At 39.4% G+C, this 21,334-nt stretch overlaps 1 protein-coding gene across 1 annotated transcript in view; it reads right to left on the bottom strand.

Annotated features, from left to right (window-relative positions):
- Window positions 1–1,757: 1,757 nt before the first annotated feature.
- The window catches only part of LOC308640507 (uncharacterized protein), a gene marked incomplete at both ends in the record, with an annotated part of 56,117 nt that continues 36,540 nt past the window's right edge, over window positions 1,758–21,334 (bottom strand). The window contains 2 exons of the mRNA XM_081312391.1: window positions 1,758–1,954; window positions 2,092–2,193. Of these exons, the coding sequence (XP_081168517.1) occupies window positions 1,758–1,954; window positions 2,092–2,193 (299 nt within the window). The remainder of the gene's footprint in view (window positions 1,955–2,091; window positions 2,194–21,334) is intronic.

Below are 21,334 nucleotides of genomic sequence, written 5' to 3'. Positions count from 1 at the left end.
ATTGGTGCAGCCAGTATGGAGATTCCTTGAACATCTGGGAATGGAACCACCATTTGACCCAACTATTTCTCTTCTCGGACTATACCAAAAACAGCACACTACAAGGACACAGCTAGGTCAATGTTTATAGCAGAACAATTCACAATAGCTAAATTGTGGAGTCAACCTAGATGCCCTTCAGTGGATGACTGGATAAAAAAAAATGTGGCTTATATACACAATGGAATATTACTCATTAAAAAGAACAAAATCATGGCACTTGCACGTAAATGGATGGAGTTGGAGAAGATAAATCTAGGTGAAGTCAGCCTATACCTCCCCCCAAAAAAATAAATGCCGAATGTTTTCTCTGATATAAGGAGGCTGACTCATAGTGGGTTAGGGAGGGGGAGCATAGCACCTGTTCATATGGGGACACAGCACGCTTCTCCAGAGTGGAGACCCAGGGCCTGGTGACAGAGAATGTCCATTTGGTAATAGATAAATAATAAACTATGGAAAATAACCATTTCTGGCAATGAGCCACATTTTGTTTGCCACATTGCATACAGTTTGACAAATACTATGAAACACCATGTCAGTTTTATATAGCTGTCACATAAATGTCACATTTCACATATAAGCATACTTAAATAGTACATCTGCAGAATTTGAAAAAAATACAAATTCAGATAAGCACATAACAGACTGAATTACACACCCTGGGGATAGATGATAGGACTCCTCATTATAAAGAGGACAGCTTCCCTCAGGTTCATCTATGACAACACCCATCAAAATTTCACCATGATTTCCTTTTCATTGAAGAAGGGAACAAACCAAAAAGTTTGAAAATTCTCCTGGAAGACTAAATTGATATGAAATTAGACAAGAATTCTGAACTCTAAGAGCAAAAGCAGGAGCTATCATTACCAGGCACTAATGCATATTATAAAATTATCTTAATACACTGATTTGAGGACCAAGAAAATCACAATGCAGCAATTTCATGGATGACTCCACATGTATGTAAATTTCATTTTTATTGTTAATTGCACTGAAAAGGCCTAGATAAGTGCAACCATCTCCAGCAGAGGATTTGATGTGGATGAACAAGACAACCCAACGTGAAGGGAGGTGTGGGAACTGGAGGCGCAGAGCACTGGTAGGGCTTGGGGGCAGGACATGCGTGCTACTGGATTATACTCCAGCATCCCAAAGAAGCACATACTGAGTAGGATTATGTTTCAAAATTATACCAGAATAGGAGGCTCCTGGTATAATTTGGAATAACTTACAATTATCATCAAGGAATCATGGCGTCAACAGAGTCCACCCACAGACCCACGTGGATGTAATAATCATACACTTAATTGCAATGGAAAAGTTATTATCAATCCAACCCTAACCAGGCCACCCTCAGCAATGTAGCTAGACCTGTGCTCAGAATAAAAACTAAAAACTTCCGGGGTCAGAGCTGAGTGGTAAAGCACTCTTCTGTTAATTACCAAAACACAAAACAAATAAACTCCACAAAACTAGCTCAGGAATAAGCAGGGTCCCTGTACACTGCAGCTCCCCTCCTACAGGAAAAAAGTGTTTGAAGAATTTTGCATTTTATTTAGAGGCAGGGTCTCATCTAGCTGGTCTCTAAGTGCCTCGCCAAGTTGCCAAGGCTGGCCTTGACCTCGCAATCTTCCTGCAACAGCCTCTCCCCCGCTCCCCAGCCTCTGGGATGACAGGTGTGTGCCATCGCAGGGCTAGGAGAGTGGATTCTTCTAGTGGTCCCACCTGTCAATCACCACAGCCCGGGAAGGTGCCAGGCAGCAGCGCTCACCTGCCAGATAAGGACTGGAGCAGGGGCTGAGGCTGCCCCCCAGGGGATTGGGAGGCTGCGAGGGGTCTCCGCCACTGTCACGCTCCCCACATGGGGGGCTAGGGGGACTGAGGGGCGCTGTCCCGGAGGGGCTCAGGCCTGCGGATGCAGAGAGCGGCCAGAATTGCGGTTGTCCAACTGGGTTCCTGCCACAGTGTGTCCGGCCAGACAGCCTCCCTGCCCCATCTTCCTCCTGAGCCTCCCTGTCTGGGCACCAGATGCCACTGCACACTCACCATTTCCTGGTGCCCAGCAGCCAAGACTGCCCTGGAGAACTTCAGCCCGTGCATGGCAGGCCCACGCGGGATCCCGGGCACGGAGCGAAGCCTGGATTCCAACTGCAGGAATCCTAGAAGCATGGACCTCGGAGAAATAAATCTCAGCCCAAGCGCGGAGGCCCGCCCCCTGCTCGCTGGCTGTGCTCAGGATTGGACAGAGCTCAGCACGGGGGCTTCTGATTGGACAGGGCGTCAGTCAGTCTCTGCTCCCCCCCCCAAACCCAAACACAGGTGCCTTCTTATTGAGTGACAGTGGGGTGATAAATGCTCCAGGCAAGGAGGAGGCCAGAATGGCAGGGTTGGGTATGGCTTTTTTTCTTTTTTCTTTTCCTTTTGAGGTCTGGGCATTGGGTTAGGGTCAGGGTGACCAGAATTCTAAGTTCTGTTGGGTTTTGATGTTAGGAAATTGAAGTCATTTCTTGAAAGTTTCACCACCTGGGCCTCCTCCTATAATAAGACCTCCCAGAGCGTCCTAGGGAGGCTGACTTGTCCTCTGTTTATCTGTGCAAAATTCTACAAGCAGAAGTCCCCTTTCACCCCTTGGGAACTGCCCAGTGGGTCATGGCTTGCGCTGGTGGAGGCTCAAGAGGGGCCTGGAAGGCTCCTTGGAGGAGGCTCCCACCCGCTTGGCAGCATGAGAGCTGATTTTCCTGCACCTGAGCTGACTCTGTATCTAGAGCCCACATTGAGCTGGAGGCAGAGTAAGGAGATCAGCACAGAAGAGACCCTAGGAGCACAGACCTGGGTAAACCCCAGCTGCACCCGGGTCACTCTCTGGCCACTGGGGGTTGAATTCAGAGGACTTGACATATGAGCCCCTTCCCCAGCCCTAGCTTGAAGTTTAGAGACAGGGTCTCACTGAGTTGCTTAGCACCTTGCTTTTACTGAGGCTGTCATTGAATTCCCCATCCTCCTGCCTCAGCCTCCCCAGCCACTGCAATGACAGGCGTATACCACTTTTTTTTCTTTCTTTCTTTTTGAGAGAAATACCCTCGGTGGCCACAGGATAACATCCTTGCAGAGATCAAGGCCACCCTGGGTGCTCTCCCTGGTTCCCGCCAGTCCCCCTGTATCCCAGGCAATGGGATCCTGCCTCCTCCAAAAACCAGAGACCCCCTGCCCAGGTGTGCATCCTTAATATCAGCTGAATACTCTACACTTGACTAGAAAAAAGAACAAAAAAGACAGACCCTACCTGCTTGTCTTGATGCAAACGAAGTCAATGTGTTTCCAAAGAGAGCTCTGGTCTTGTCCCACCAGTTCAGTGGTGCAAAAAGTCACATAATACAGAGAAGACTTCTCCTTAAGAGGGGCTCAAGAGTCTCTCTCTTTAAGGAAAAACAATTTGCATTTGATTGGGAGTCCAGGAAAGCCAATTCCAGGTTTTCCTAATTTGGTAAATAACTCCATAGACTCAATGCACCCTGATCCTCTCTGCCTTAGTTAACAGTGGAGGCCTCGAGGTTACCTGCCCCCTGGGACCTCTGCACCTGCAGATGAATGCGGGGGGGGGGTCCTTTGTACTTCATGCAGGGCCGTGAACCTCCACATTCCCACAGGCTCCAACACCTTTGGCAGCATCCAATTGGGGAGCAGTTTAGAAAATTCTGGAATGTACCTAAAGACATTCCTGATCCGGCTAGGATGCTATCAATTTGGACCCATGGTCCTTTTCAGTACTTTTAAAACTTTTTCTATTATATTGTTTCTCCTTAGTTATACATGGCCATAGAAATCATTGTGGTGACCTTATCCAAACATAAAATATACCTTATTCTCCTTAGGACCCCATTCTTGTGAGTGGGCAGGATGGGTAGATTCACTTAGGTATTTTCATATAATTAAATAGAAACATTATGGTCACTTCATGCTACTGTCTTTCCTGTTCTTATCTCCCCTCCCTTCCTGTTGCTCCCCTTTGTCTCATCTACAGAACTTCTCTTCTTGCCCCCCACCTTCCTTGTGATATAGATAATGCATGTCATGGAAAACATGTGACCTTTGGTTTTGGGGGATTGCCTTATTTTACTTTAGCCATGATAATGTCCAGATCCATTCACTTACTGGCCAAAGTTATGAAGTCATCCTTTTTTTAAAGCTGAGTAATATTCCACCATGTATACACACCACAATTTCTTTATCTATTCATCTGTTGATGGGCATTTAGGCTGGCTCCATAGCTTAGTTATTGTGAGTTATTCTCCCATAAATATTGATGTTGCTGTGTCCTTGTAGTATGCTGATTTTATGCTCTTTATGCTGAGGAGTGGGATAACTGAGTCAGAAGGTGTTTCCAGTCCTAGTTTCTTGAGGAATCTCCATCCTGCTTTCCAGAGGGGTTGCACCAATATGCAGTTTCTCCAACAAGGTGTGAGCATTCCCTGTCCCCCACATCCTCACCAATTTATTGTTACTGTATTCTTGATAATTGCCATTCTGACTGGAGTGAAAGAGAAGCTCAATGCACTTCTAATTTGCATTTCCCAACGTGCTAGATCCATTGCCATTTCAGTATTTTTTTAAAATATTTTTTTCTAGTTGGAGTCGGACCCAATACCTTTATTCTATCCATTTATTTTTCTGTGATGCTGAGGATGGAACCCAGGGCCTCGCACGTGCTACGGGAGTGCTCTACAGCTGAGCCCCAGCCCCAGTCCCCATCTTCAGTATTTTTTCTTTTGCTTCTCAGTAACAGCAGCCCAGGTATTTGGGGGATCAGTTTTGCTGCATTTGTGAAATGGGAACATTTCTCTAGAAGGAAGACTGACAACGTAAAGCCACATGCCCAGGATTCCAGGGATGAGCAGTACATGGTTGTCTTGCCCATGATGAGGTGATTATGTGGGTGAGAAGAAGGAAAGAGCTGGGGACACCTTGGGGCCAGAACCCCTCCATCCCCCATGAGGGAAATTATTCTTTTGTTAGTTTTCTTGAAGAAAATTGGAAATTTTCCTAAGCTACCAGTGCCAATAGATATAGGTCCCTAGATGAAGCTCAGATTTGTCTTGAGAGGCAAGGAAAAGTGAATAACCAATCCAGTGGTTTTTGTCTTGTTATGACAAAAATACAAAACTAACAAGCTAGACATTGGGCTTCTTGAGAATAAAACACTGGGTTTTATCCAATAATTAACAATCCAATAGCACCTGACACGCAATTAAAGGGGGATGGAGAATTGAATTGGTGGGTGTGGGGATCTATGGATGGCCAACTGCAGGAGCTGCCCTCTGGGGTGCATTCCTTGCATCTGAGAGGTTTTTTGACACAAATGAGATAAGCAGAGTGGCGAGAAAACTGGCAAAACCCTCTGCAGTATTCTAGCCAGGAAAATTCATAAGCACTTTAAAAGCATCTTAATGTTTACCCTCAGTCGAATGGGCCTCAATCAGAATGCCACCATTTGAAAATAACTGTCAACATGAAAAGTTTCTGAAATCTGCTGATTTGTGGACCACATTTGAGGATAACAACAAAAACCATATGAGTCCATGGCTAAATACATAAGTAAAAATAGAAATCGAATAACGAGCATTCTCTTAAGACTTCCTTCCTGAAAACACTGCCCTATTTGCTTTCAATAATTACTCTAGCAAAACTTGAGGTCATAAAGAACCCAGGAACATGTCTGGTTGGGGCAGAAATGCTGGATACCAAGAAGAAAGTTACACTGAACCTCAAAGGAGAAGGTTCATAAATCACCAGAATGCAGGAATGCCCACAAAATTTGAAATTAAAAACAAGGGACTGGGGTTCTGGCTCAGTGACAGAGCATCTGTCTAGCACCTGTGAGGCACTGGGTTCAATCCTCAGCACCACATTAAAAAGAAATATATAAAATAAAGGTATACTGTCCAACTAAAAACTATTTTTAAAAATAAAGATCAGATTTAAAAATAAAAATTTTTAAAAAGCCAGAGATGATTTTAGATAATACATAAAATATAATCAAAGTAGGGCAAAGTTTATTGGCCCAGAAATCACTAGAAAGATGGAGGGAGGAAACAGTGAGGCTTCTCTGACATCTCTAGGCCTCACACCCGATTTGCTCCTCAAGGTTATGGGAGATGCTGTGGGTGATACCAGAGGCCTGCCCATGGACCAAGTCCTACTTCTTAACTGGGAGTAGGATTGCATCATATTTGTAGGTTTCTACTCCACATGGTCTTGTCCAGAGACACCAAAGGAAACAGTGTGTGTGTGTGTGTGTGTGTGTGTGTGTGAATTTACTGTAATAAAACTTTATTATGGCAGCTCTTATGAAGACAAACACAATAAGTGCTGGTGAGGATGTGGAGAAAAGGTACACTCATACATTTCTGGTGGGACTGCAAATTGGTGCAGCCAATATGGAAAGCAGTATGGAGATTCCTGGGAAATCTGAGAATGGAACCACCATTTGACCCCAAAGGACTTAAAATCAGCACACTACAGGGACACAGCCACATTGATGTTTATAGCAGCACAATTCATAATAGCTAAACTGTGGAGCCAACCTAGATGCCTTTTAGTGGATGCATGGATAAAAAATATGCATTATATATACACAATGGAATTTTACTCAGCAACAAAAGAGAATAAAATCATGGCATTTGCAGGTAAATGGATGGCATTGGAGAAGATAATACTAAGTGAAGTTAGCCAATCCCTAAAAACAAATTCCAAATACTTTCTCTGATATAAGGAGACTGACTATAGTGAGGTATGGAGGGGAAGCATGGGAGGAATAGATGAATTCTAGATAGAGCAGAGGGGTGGGAGGGAACGGGAGGGGGCAGGGGATTAGCAAGGATGGTGGAATGTGATGGACATCATTATCCAAAGTACATGTATGAAGACACAAATTGGTGTCAACATACATTATATATAAACAAAGGTATGAATAATTGTGCTGTATATGTGTAATAAAAATTGTAATGCATGCTGCTGTCATTTAGTTTTTTAAAATCAATAGAAAAAAAACTTACTATGAAAAGTTTAAGATGATATTCTAAATATATAAATGCAACTCTCTAGTCACCTTGCTCTGCACTGACAAGTTCTAATTTGACCTTTTCTGGGACCAGTAGGAAAATAGGGCACAGCATACTATCAGAAAGGACACTCCAGCTTGAGAGTGTCCTTCCTTCCCTTCCCTGTGTCTTTAAATAAACTAATACCAGATAGAGTGAGGGATGTGTCTGAAATAGTAGTTAGCAGATGCACACTAGTGACAGGAACAGGAAGTTGGCATGCCAAAGATCCAGGACAACTCTAGGTCACTTTGGACCACGCTGGTCTGGAATGGTTCTTACATATTTGATGGTTAGGTGCAATCATCCTATCTCCTTGAATTCTGGAATCTGGTCTGTGAAAGTGTCCCAGAACTTGTCCCCACCAGTGTAATTTGTGTTCTCACTGGTAGAGATACCTGTATTGCTCACATAAATGACAGGTTGTTGGCTGAGGAATGGAATCTAGCACAGGGACGTGACCCAGGCAGGGCTCTAGGTAAATTACGTTTCTAAAAGAAAAGTGGGGGTCTGCACAGAGGGCAGGTTTATAAAATGACTCACTGATCTCCATGATCCCATCAATCACGTCTGCATGCTACCTGTCTCTATCAGTATGTAGCTGAGTGGTAGAGCTACCACGAGCACTGAAAATAGATAGATAGATAGATAGATAGATAGATAGATAGATAGATAGATAGATATAGATAGATAGATAGATACATAGATCAAGGCAGGGATGAGCTGCATCTTTGAAAACCAATTATGTATCACCCCATAGAGTTCCCTAATAATTTTGCATTTTAAAAATACAATTATTGGCTTATAAAATTTAGTATCCACTGGTAGGCCAGGTGTTAGATATTCATCAAAAATGGAAAAAAGTAGAGACCAATATTGTGTGACCAGAAACTCAAGAAAACTTTTATTCATGGGCCATAAATCATCTTTCAAAACCAGTGAACATTTTATCAGTTTTCTAAAACAAACATAAAAACAAAAACAAAACAAATAACCCCACTGGGCATTCTGCTCAGAAAGGGGAATGCAATCTTCTGGAATGGAGGAGGAGTTTGAAGGTCAAAACTTTCTGAGCTTCTAAATCTATTCTGTCCCCATTTTTTATTTTATTAATGGTGACATCTTTTTTCTCTGTCTGCCTCCCCAAGCATTCAGTGTTTCCAGGTCTCAACATCCGTCCATGCCCCTGTGTCCCCAGAGGTTCTGCCTGTCCTCTTTGCCACCTCGCCACTCATGGCTCCACCTGTCACCCCCTGCTTTCCCAGGTGTCATCTCTGACCCTCTACTTGCCTCTCTCTCTCTGGTCCAGATGTTATTGGAATTGTTATAACATATTTCTAAGCCTTTTTCGACAATCTGCCCATCCATACCTGTGGCCATATGCATGGATTCTGCACCCAAGGTCTCAAACCCTCGTGGATGAGAAGGATGTGAACATGACTTGCTCGTGTACCAAGTAAATGTACAGATTTTCTCCCAAGTAACGACAATGGCATAATGGCTACTTACATAGTGGTTACTTTGTAGCAGTTTTTTTAAAAAATATTTTTAGTTGTAGATGGACAGAATAACTTTTTTCTATTTATTTATTTCCAGGTGTTGCTGAGGATCAAACCCAGTGCCTCACAAGTGGTAGGTGAGTGCTCTGCCACTGAGCCCCAGCGCCAGCCCTGTAGCAAATTGTACTAGTAACCCAGAGATCATTTAAATTATAGGAGGATGTGAGCAGGCTGTCTGCAAGCTGTATACATAAATTGATGCACTTTGCAATGCTTTGGGGATTGCTGGCCTGGAACAAGTCACCCACCTATGATTAATGAAAACTGCAAGACATCTCCACTGCTGAAATCAGTCTTCACTTTTCTCCTCCCACAAACATTTTTTTTAAATCTGGGTTCTCACATTTTGTCACCAAGAACTTTGAAGTGGCTTTGACTCCTTGTCCTTGGTCAGCTATCTATTCTATTACTTGCAATCACTCACATGGAAGTTTTTCTGCAACTCTCTTCTCATCCAGCACTGGTACGGACCCTTACTGGCTCTTGCTTAAACTGGTGGGGAAAAAAAAACAAATCAAAAACAACTTCTCTCTCACTTCTTGACTTCAACCCTAATCATTGAAACAATCATTATTTTTATCATTAAAGAAAATTAACTCAGCCAGGCAGAACATTGCATGCCCATGATCCCAGCAACTTGGGAGGCGGAGGCAGTAGGATTATGAGTTCAAAGTCAGCCTCAGAACTTAATCACCACTAAGCAACCCAGTGAGACCCTGTCTCTAAATAAAGTATATATTTTTAAAAGGGGGGGCTGGGGATGGGCCTCAGTGGTTAAGCAGCCCTGGATTCAATCCCTGGTGCCAAAAATAATTAAATAAATAATGAGCAGAACTGACCACTAAAATTCCTTCTAAGAAACTTTCAAACTCTCACAGCCTAGTATTCAGTAGAGGTTGCAAAATGTTAGCCCAGGATCACGAAAAATATGTGCTTCTGCATACATTACATAGTATGAGAATGAGGCTTAAATTCTTCCATGGATGACTACTACAGCATTTTCCTTTTGGAGAGAACAAGGACCTCCACCGGCTCCTTGTTATGCCCAGGGACTTATACCTCATCCCTCAGATCATAGTGGCACTGGGGGGAGGGGTTACCTTGTGTTGTCAGATGAAATTAGGTTCAATCCTGGGCGTTAAGCATACACCAGACTGCCTTGTTGACACATGAGCCATTCTTAAAGGACACTTTGGCATACAACCATATACTATGGAAACGAGGTTCAACTTCCTTCCTGGTGGGACATTTTAGCATTGCAACGAAGTAGAATTGATTTCCTAGTCACTGGCACTTTTTCTTGGGGTTATTTGTGAAAGGGGTTCGTTCTAAACTTATTAAACACATCTCAACTTCTTGGATCAGAATCTCATGGGAAATCATGTTTTCCATTAGGAGAGGGTCAAGGTGTGTCTTCTATTCTCAGGTTCCAAGTGCTAACATACAACATGGGCACAAACAGAATGTGGTGCATGAGTAATTGGAGAGATGTTCTCTTCTACACAAGTGGAGAACTGTCATGACAGTCAGTCTCTCAACAAAGATGGCAACTAGAAACTAACAGGAAGGTATCCAAAAACAGTATATCAACTGTGAAACTGCTGGAGAAGGCAGAGGCTCCTGCCCCTGGAGTGCTGGGGTGGGGCGGGGTGAGATTGCATCATGCTCCTCAGAACACTTTGCAATTTAAAACTCATGAGTTGCTCATTCTGGAATTGTCTATAGCTTACAGAAAGGGATACCATAGATAAGTGGAACTATGATAGTCCAATTTCTGTAAAACAAATACCAAGAGGCAATCTCGTGAGTGGTCAGAGAGAAACAGTTGTTCAGGTACAAGATAGCATTAGTGGGTTTCCCTAGAGAATCTAAGAAGCTGGAAGGCAGTGGGACAACATGATGGAACTTGTTTTTATAAACAATCAATAATTTTATATCTTGCAATACTGTGCTTCAAAAGATAAGGGGAGATTTGTACAAGTAAAGGTTTGCAGTGAGTAAACAACTCTTCCAGAAATGCCAATAGAGCCATCAAGGATAAAGGAAATGAAAAAAGACAGAACCTTGAGCCAACATAAAATGAGAAATAGTGGTAGATATAGCTCAGTAGCTCAATATGGTAGCTAGTGTCATGGAGTATTTAGTTTCTAACTCTTTTCTATGTGTTTTAAAAATATAAGTGTAAAAAATTGTACTCCATATGTGTACTAAGAATTGCAATGCATTCCACTGTCATGTATTTAAAAAGATAAAATTAAAAAAAATTAAGAATAAATGAGTGTAAAAGTAACACTTAGAACACAAAAAATAACACAACATAAAAATAACACTTAGAACCAAACAAACATTGATGTTGAATGATTACAAGACTCCATTTTCATTGCTATCAGGAAATACTTAAGGATGAGTAGTTTGTGAATAAAAAGTCATTTAGGTCAGAATTTTAGAGTCCAAGATAAAGGCATGCCATCCACTTGGCTTCTGGTGAGTACCCACTTTGCTCTATTCCAGCATGGTGGCTGTCATCAAAGTGGGGACAAGTGGAAGAGGGAAAATCATATGGACCAATACAAGCCACAGAGCAGAGAGGGGCAGTCTTGAGTTTTCATACAAACTCATTTTCTCAGAAACTTATTCCAAGGGACTAGTGTCCATTCCACCTGAGGGTGGTGTCCCCAATGACTGAATTAACACCCAGTAGACAGCACATTTTTAAGGTTCCCCTGCCTCAGTGCTACCATAAGGAGGATCAAGTATCCAAAACCTAAGCTTGTTTGTGGACAAATGATATCCAAGCCATAGAAGACACACAATGCATGAAGTTATAGTCTATAACAAAGATAGAAACCAATTCTGAGGGACAAATCTGTAAGAACAGCAAAAATTACCTATACTATTGAAGCTAATTTGTCATGCATAAAAACTGATTGTCATAAATTTAAGATGTTAGAGTTCCCTGCACAATCACTAAGGAAAAACTAAACCATGTGCCAAAAGAAGAAAATAAAATAAAAATGGTACAGAAGAAAAATGAGTCATTAATAGGCAATAACGGAAAAATTGATGAACCAAAAACATATAAGTAGAAAACAAGTGGCAACAGAGAAGAAGCATTTGGTTCATTACTATTACTTTTTTCATTACTATTACTGCATATAGATCCAATTTGTTCCAATTTTAGAAAACATATTGATCAAGTTGGGCATGCAGCACACATCTGTGACTCTAGAAACTCAGGAGGCTGAGGTAAGAGGATTGCAAGTTTGAGGGCAAATTTGATGACTTATGGAGAGCCTGTCTAACTCATCATCATCTGGGCACAGTGGTGCAATGCTGTCGCTAACCTACTTGTGAGACTGAGGCTGGGGTATCACAAGTTAGATGCTGGCTTCAGCAACTTAGTGTAACAGTGTCTGAAAATAAAATATAATAATATTAAAAATTGGCTGGGAATGTAGCCCAGTGTTACACACTTGGGCATAAAACCTGGAACCAAATAAAATTATTCTGCTGAATACATCAGATTCACTTTAGATTCCAAGACAAAGACATGATGAGAATAAAAATAAATATAAAAAAATATAAAAATAGCAATCAAGAGCCCACCACAGTAGTTCAGTGACTCGGGAAGCTGAGGCAAGAGGATCATGAATTCAAAACTGCAGGTGGTATAAATAGAGTTCCCCTTGGTGGAATGGTCTGGCTGCAAACTAAAAGCTAAGAAAGGTAAAGCCAGGGGAATAACCCACAGGATACAGAAAGTAATTTTAAAAGCGGGGATGGGGTGGGCTAGCTGATCTTAGCGAGGAAGCTTCCACACTCAAAAGAGCAAAGTGGAGCCCCTGTTTGCTTTATTTATATCAGGGAATATCAAAGGTTTTCCATAGAATGTTCTTTGCCAAGTAAGGTAGAAGGTGGGCTTTGCAGTTCCCAATGGGTTATGCCCAACTCTGGAGCTACAAGAGGGTCATGTGCTTTGGGCAATCTAGTGCACTCTGGGGGGATGTGGATAGTTCCCAAGGTAAGACCTAATTCTCCATGGCTCCATACCCAGAGAAGACCATCAAGTAATTCATGGGTGGCACCCTGCATATTCCCCCTTTTTACTCTGCAAAAGAAAATGATGAGCTGTTATTTCAAGTTCCTGGATTTTTTTTCTGATAGTGTGACAACCTATTATCACAATACAAAAAAGAACTAGGAGCAAACACCTCATTCCAATAATATACCATGCAGAGTGTTTCAGCGTGTTTCCAGGGTTAAAGCCATTCCATTCTTGAAGTATTTCCAGTTTGAGAGGTAGGATCCATAAGCTCAATTTTGCTTTTTTAATATCCTGGATGTTGTGTTGTAACTCCATAAGATCCAGGCTATTATTATTTGCTATACCAAATACCCATTAGATGATTTAAACTTTTCCCATCCCATTAGGAAGGCTTATATTTGGCTGTAGTAACACAGATCTTCATAATCAGATGGAATTTAAGCCTTTCCTTAAAGTGCAGAGCAGAAAGCTCATTACCAATATTTATGACAGTAGTTTCTAAGGCATTCAATTTAGTTTTTATATTTTCATTAATATTTATGATTATTGAGGGCTTTTTGAACCAAAGACATATAGGTAGTATTTTGGAAGTGTTTTGAGCAAATTATTAAGAAAATTTGATGTTGAATGTTCTGAGATATAGTCACTGAGGCTGTAACCATAGAAGTGATGAATTAAATTAAATTATACAAATTATAACCAAGAATTATTAGTCCAAGAGCTCGCTTAAGTCTGGCCACCTGAGCATGCATCTATTGTAAAACCTCAACGCCAGCATCAGCATGCCATGGCTCTAAGATGTTGACTGGTAGTAAGACGAAGGAAGACTGGTGAAGGATTAATGTTCCTTTCCCCTCTGTTATATCCAGTGATGCAATTAGGTAAATTGCACTTTTTATAGGATACAAGATATTTATCATTCTTTCTTTTAACTCTCACATTTCCAGTAATTAAAACATAAGGAGATTGAACACAGCTGGCAGGCCATACCAGGAACCCTCTTTACACTCCCTGCCTACAAAGTCAGGCATACGGTTGACAGTGTAATATAGGAAATCTGAGGCTGCAATTAAGCACCAAACATCTTTTTTGATACTGCATTCACTGAAGATCTGGATATTACCAACAAAACCTCCAGGAATCATGACATCCTTATGTGCTTGATTTTGTCAAGTCTTGGAGACCAGCCTAAAATAAATCCACTATTTCTAGAACCTTTTTGTTGTACTGGCAAGACATCTGCACAGTCTATCCATTTAGGAAAGGTGCCAAATTCTATTGCAGAATGATTAGGACAGTAAGGTATTGGCAGACGTTCTGTGACAATGACTAGCTTTTTATGAGAAAGTCCCATTTTAATAACTGTTTGGACATATTGCTTACAGTCCCAGGGTCCAGTACGATTGGCTGGTCTAGATGCCCAATATGCTGTATTTTCTTCAGAAGATACCCCTAGATACCCAGCATGCTTATCATGGGACCAATATATACGTAGTTGTCCACTGTAATCAGTATAACTAAATCCAGTCATGGGGTTGGGTGTAATCCAAGTTATCTGTAAAACCACACAGTACATGAGTATCATTCATAAAATCTGGGATGGATTCTCCGGTCCACACCACTGGGTGTACCAAAGGTGGGTCTGGAAATATGTCCAATTTGTTTCTCCCTGGAACCCATTTACTGGACAGCTCAACAGAGCTAACGTGGCCACAAACATTGTGGCTGCAGTAAAATGTGCACATTTTACTCCAGTGTGTAGGAAACATTATGCAGAACTTGCCATTTTAAAGCTATAAAAATGTCAATGAATTTTAAAGCACTGAATTTAGGACAAGTATCTTTTGTAAATACAATGAACTATAGTTAATAAAACAGAAAATTTAAAAATTTAAAAAACATGTAGCAATTAGACAGTGAACTCTTTAGGAAGAAGAAAAAGAAAAAAAATAGAAACTAGTTTAAATGGATAAAAGTGAAAATCAAACACGAAAATGAAAGTAACCATGCCAAAACTGATGAGATGCAGCTAAAGTAAACCTCAGAAGAAAATTCATAACCACAAAGGCCTACATTTTAAAAGAAAAACTGCCCAAACAAAAACCTAAATTTACATAGTACTAGACAAAGAGAAGCAAGCTGTAATCAAATTGCACAGAGGATAAATTTTAATAAAGAATAGAGGAAACATAAAACAAATAGACAAAAGAATTAAGAAAACAAACTTGATTGTTCAAAAGATTTACAAAATTGATTGTTCAATTAACCAAGCAAAAAGAGAGAGAGAGAGTACTCAAGTTAATAAATATTAAAAAAAAAAAGTGAGACCACAAAAACAGACTACACAAAAAAAAAATTAGAAAAATTTAAGGGCATATTAAGAACAACTGAATGTGAACAAATTTTTACATAACATCCATCAAAACTGACTTAGACATAGAAAATCTCAAAAGACTTAATAAGAGATTGAATCAGTAAAAAAAAACACAATAGTAATATCCATATCAGAGCTGAGCATGGTTGGGGTAAACCTGTATCCCAGTGACTTGGGAGGCTGAGGCAGGAAGATCATGAGTTCAAAGCCTGCCTCAGCAAAACCAAGGTGCTGACCAACTCAGTGAGACCCTGTCTCTAAATAAAATACAAAATAGGGCTGGGGATGTGGCTCGGGAGTCAAGGGCCCTGGAGTTCAATCCCTGGTACCCAACAACAACAAAATTCCATATTAGAAATGTGAAGTGAAACTATCAAGCTATATCTAACTCTAAAAACAGATAGATAGCTTTGTGTGAATTAAATACTAAGGTCTCTACAAAAGAATGATTTAAATAAAATAAGTTCAGCATTTTTGCAGGATATAGCACCAATCAATACAATTTTTGTAGCTGAACAATAAATACTAAAAGCAAAATTACTTTAAAAAATTCCATTTATGGTAGTATCAAATATTAAATACAGAGCAAAAAATTAACAAACAAATATGTCTTGTAAGCAGAAAATACTATAGAAAATGTTTAAAAGAATAAATAGGCATTGACTATTTATTGATAAGATTAATGTTGCTGAAATGGTAAAATGCAAATTGATTTACATATCAATGTAAACCTTAACAAGATTCCCACATGCCATTTTTGAAAAAGATGTAATAATAAGCCTAAAGTGAATATGGAATTTCAGTCAACCTCAAATACCAAATACAGTTTTTTGTTTGTTTGTTTTCAATAAAAATATAAAGAACAAAATTGGTAGACTCATACATCCCAAGTTTAAAGCTTATTATAAAGTTTCAGTACTCAAAGAAACTGGATCCCTATTCCACACCCTGTTCAAAATCAATTCAAAAGTGGTAAAAGACCTGACTGTGAAACTACAAAATAAACAAGGGAAAGCAATTTAAGACTCTTATAAGGACAGCAAATGTTTTGTACAGAATTTTGAAATCACAAAAAAGTAAAAATTAAAAATTCCATTAAACTAAAAAGTTGACGAACAGCAAAGAAAAAAAGGGGGAAGGGAATCCTTATAAAATGGGAGAAAATCTTTGCCCAGTATGTGTTTGATACAATCTTCATATTTAGAATATATAAAGAACAAAAAAAATCATAACACCAAACAAACAATCAAAAACTAAGTAATGCCATTCAAGTGGCCAAATGAAGTAGACAGTTTTTTAAAAAGAAACAAAAAGTTCCAGCAAACATGAAGAAAAATATTCAATATAAGTAGCCTTCAGGAAAATGCAAATAAAAAATACAATGAGGAAGACTGGGGAAATAACTCAGTAGGTAGAGTGCTTGCCTTGCACGTGCAAGGCCCTGGGTTCAGTCCCCAGCATCACAAGAAAAAAAAATACATGAGGTATCATCACATCCCAGTAAGAATGGATAAATTAGCAAAGTGACAAACACGATGTGGATGTAGATAAAAATCAACACATAGGCACGGGTGTGTGCAAGTAAATTGGGTAGCTGATATGAAAAACTGCATATTACTCAGAAAACTAACAATAGCTGGGATCATGGCACATGACTAATCCCATATATTTAAGAAGCTAAAGAAGGAGGATTACAAGTTTAAGGCCAGCTTGTGCAAGTTCAAGTTCAAACAGTGCAAAACCCTGTCTCCAATAAAAAAGAAATATGCTGAAGGCCAGGAATGGTGATAAATGCCTGTAAAGTAGGCAACTTGGGAGACCACAGGAGGAGGATCCTGAATTTGCTGCAAGGATAGGAAACTTAATGTAATGCTCCCTCAAAATAAATAAATAATAATAATAATAATAATAATAATAATAATAATAATAAAAAATAAGGCACTGTGATGTAGTCTAATGGTCAAATGTTTGCCAAGCACATGAGGCTTTGGTTAAGTCTTTTATATCTCAACTAAATAATACTAAAATAGAATTACCTTGTGATTCAGTTATCCCACTTGGGAGTATGTAATGAACAAGAATGAAACCTTCATCTGATACCTGGATGCCCATGTTTATTGAGGCACATTCCAGTTGAAAATATATAGAATCACCTAGGAATTCTGGGGCAGATGGATAAAGAAAATATGGCATATATGTATGCATACATCCATAAAAATCAAATCCTGCCACCTGCAACCAATTGGGTAAAATTGGAGGGCAGGGTGGTAAAATGAAACAAAACCAGACACATAAATACAAACACTGCATGCTGTCCCTCATGTGGGGGAGGCTAAACCTGAATTTAGGTTGCTGATTTTTAAAGGTTAAAGAGTGAAGGTGGGAAATGAGAAAGGGATTTCATCAGTGGATGTGGCATATATGTTAAAATACCATGCAGAGACCCTTTATTGTGTATATATAGTACATCTTCATCAAAGCTATTTTGAAAATGTTACTGTAATCAGTACTGAGTCACACTTACAAAATGATTAAATGGAATAATATTCCAGGCATGGTTGTGGATGCCTATAGTACCAGCAACTCAGGGGACTGAGGAAGGAGAATTGACAATTTGAGGTCACCCTTGGGAATATAGCAAGATATTGTCTCAAAACCAAAGAAATAATGAACTGGGGATAAATCTCAGTGGTAGAGTGTTCCTAGATTCAAATTCATTACTGCAAAAAGAAATAAGTAAATGAAATATAATTTAGAAATAGATCCTTATATTTATGGTCGATTATTTTTCAAGGAGAATGCCAAGACATTATAAGAAAAATGTTTTCAAATCATCTGGAACAACTATCCATATAAAACTTGGAACATGATCTCAAACACTATCTCACACGTTACACAATTAATTTTAAGTGGAAGAAAAGTGTAAATATGAGAATTGGGACTACAAGATTCTTGGCAGAAAACATGTAAAAATCTCATAACCCTGCATTGAACAATGATTCCTAGAAAAGACAAATTTTCTTTGTTTCTTTTTGGTACCAGGGATTGAACACAGGGAAGCTTAATTACTGAGCAACATTCCCAGCCCTTTTAAAAATTTTACTTAGAGACCAATTGCTAAGTCTGGCTTTGAACCTGTGATCCTCCTGCCTCAGCCTCCCAAACTGCTAGGATTATACGCATGTGCCAAAAGATACTGCTTATAGTGCCACATATTTAGAAAGTTTCTACAGGATTTTAGATATGAGGTTTATGATGTGGCATAATAAATTTTGTGAAGGGTAAAGAAAAATATATTTATAATTTAGCCAATATGTTTTTTTTTAAACTATAGACTTCATCTAGGCTTCCGTATATACTATTTGAAATTTCACTGTCCCCAATGGGGACTTCTATCTGAAAAACTTCAACCACGTTTACCTTGTATAAGTCAAACCTGCACATCCATTTTTCTTAATCTATAGACTTAAATAAAATTGAAATTTCTCAAGAGTAAAGATTATTCCTCTGGAGCCAAATGATCCATAGCATTGTGTGGAATCATATTAGCTGAAGGGCTGTAAAAGAAATAATATTAACTAATTAACTTCTGACCCCAAATAACATCTGTATACTTGTCGCTTCTTCATGTAGTCATGAATGCATTGTTGAGTCACAAAAAAGAGAAATATAATAATTTTGTGGGCATATTTTAGCAAGTTATGAATTATCATGAAAATGGTTCTCATTTTCACCGAACACACAGAAGTATCAACGGAGTCAAGATTAAGCCTATTACATTCAGAAATGTCTTTGTTCCTTTAATAATTATTTGTTGGTACAGAAAATTGAACTCTGGGGTGCTTTACCACTGAGCTACATCTCCAGTGCCTTTGTTCATTTTTACATCTTATTTTTTTATTAGTGAATTTCAGTTACACGTAACATTAAGGTTTATTTTGACATGAAATCATACCACTTTTAAACAGGGATTATTCTATCTGAGTGGCATGATTAAAATAAATACAAATATTATATAGTCATAACCACATCCAAAGTAATGAAAATTTCCTCAACTGTTTTTTGACTTTTATGCTTCTAGCTATTACACAAAGGACTTTGATCCTTTTTTAAATTTTATTTTTGTACATGATGTGATGTACATATCCAAATACATTTTTTCTTCTTGTGGATATCTAGTCATCTCAGGGGCATTTTTGCTTTAGCTTTCACTCTTGAAAAATATAAGCACTATGTGTGTGTGTGTTTGTGTGTGTGTGTGTATGTGTGTGTGTGTGTGTGTGTGTATGTAATCGCTCTGAACACCAGTTACAAATTTCTGCCCATGCAGGTCAGGAAAATTGCTGCCCACACAGTTACAAATTGCTGCCCCTGACCTGCAAAGTCAGCTGAACTTAAGGGCACTCCTGTGAATTTCCAGGGACACCAAATAAAACATACACATACTTTACCTTTACACAAGCTTCAGGAGTTCTTCTCTGCTCTTGGCCTCAGGCTCCCCAAAAGGGAGGGCAAGAGAAAATCATGAGAGGCTTGTGAGAAAGTGACCACATTCAGAAGAGAGCTTTTATTGGGGGTACTCTTGTTCTTAGAAAGTTCTATTTAAAAAAGGCCAGAGGGGTCAGAGTTACAAGGGATATATGAGGGTAAGTCAATCCTCATGAATAATGCCTACATCTGAAGACCCATCTCTCTATCTAAGCTGGGACAACACCCAAGTCACCACAAATGTAGTGACTGGTCAGAGCCTCCTGCTTCAGGACTGGAAGGCATGGGTCATTCAGAAGGGCTTCCCACATATCTGTCCTTCTTTCTTTGAAAAAGCATGTGATGGGTCATTATTTTGAGTTCCTGAATTCTTCTTCTAGGGGCACAACATCCTACAATTACAACACAACAGAGAATAAGTAGCAATGAGAACAATACAAGAATATACCATGCAGAGTGTTTAAGAATGTTTCCAGGGTTAAAGCTGTTTAATTCTTTAAGTGTTTGATCAGCTAAAGAAGTAGCATCTGAAAAATGAATCTTAAATTTTGTATCTTGAATCTGATGATGCAGCTCCAAAAGATCCAAGCATTGTTCTGCCAAATATCCAACAAATGGTTTTGAAGCTTCTTCCAATACCATTAAGAAGAATTGCATTTGGCAGCAGTATCACACACTTACTTATAGCATGACATTTAGGACTTTCCTTGAATTTCAAAGTGGAAAGTTCATTATTTATATTCATGACAGCAGTCTCTAACGCATTTAGCTTGGTCGCATTCCTTTCATCAACATTTATTTGATTGTGAAGAGCCTTGGAAGTATTCTGAGCCAAATAATTAAGAAAATTTGCATGTTGAATATTTGAGATATGGCCACCAAAGCTGTCACCATGGAAGCAATTAAAGAAACCAATCGAACAACTCTCACTATTATGAGTCCAAGAGCACACTTAGGTCTCGCTAGCTGGACGTGTATTTGTTGTAAGACTTGAAAAGCAGCATCAGCCTACCATGGCTCTGAAATATTTCCTGGTAATAAGACAAAATAGGGCTGATGGAGCATCATTGTTCCTTTTTCTCTATTATTTCTGGTGATACAATTAGTTAAATTACATTTATCATATGTTACAAGATATCTATCATCTTCCCTTTTAACTTTTACATTTCCTGTAATTAAAACATAAGGAGATTGAACACAGGCCCATAAGCTGTAGCAAGAACCTTCCTGTTACAGTTCTTGCCTACAAAGTCTGGTAAAGCTTTGACAGTAAAATGTAAGAATTCTGAGGCAGCAATTAAGCACCAAACATCTTTCTGAATGCCACCTTCCCTGAAGGTAAGGATGCTACTAACAAATCCTCCAGGATTCAGGGCATTACCCATGCATAACTGCCTTTTGTCAATTTTAGGAGACCAGTCCAAAATATACCCACCATTTCTACACACCTTATGCTGTACTTGAAAAGTACAAATAAAATTTAAAGTTTCTAGTATTAACGATAAAAATGAAAAAGAGACGGAGGGTGTCAGATCTCTAGACTCTGGAGTATAAGCAATTAAAAACAGACTTATGTGCAATTTTGCCTGGAGCATAGTGGTAGGATTATGATGTCTACCCCCCCCCCATTGGTATGGGGTACTATGAGAATATGAGCACAAATCACAGATTTTATATATATTTCAATACAGCCCATCAACAAACTCAACATTAAATTTAAAAGAAA

Source organism: Spermophilus citellus (genome assembly GCF_964194105.1).
Source record: "Spermophilus citellus genome assembly, contig: SCAFFOLD_223, whole genome shotgun sequence".
Classification (NCBI taxonomy): domain Eukaryota; kingdom Metazoa; phylum Chordata; class Mammalia; order Rodentia; family Sciuridae; genus Spermophilus; species Spermophilus citellus.
The sequence above is the reverse complement of the archived record's forward strand: the minus strand, read 5'-3'. Positions and strand labels throughout refer to the sequence as shown.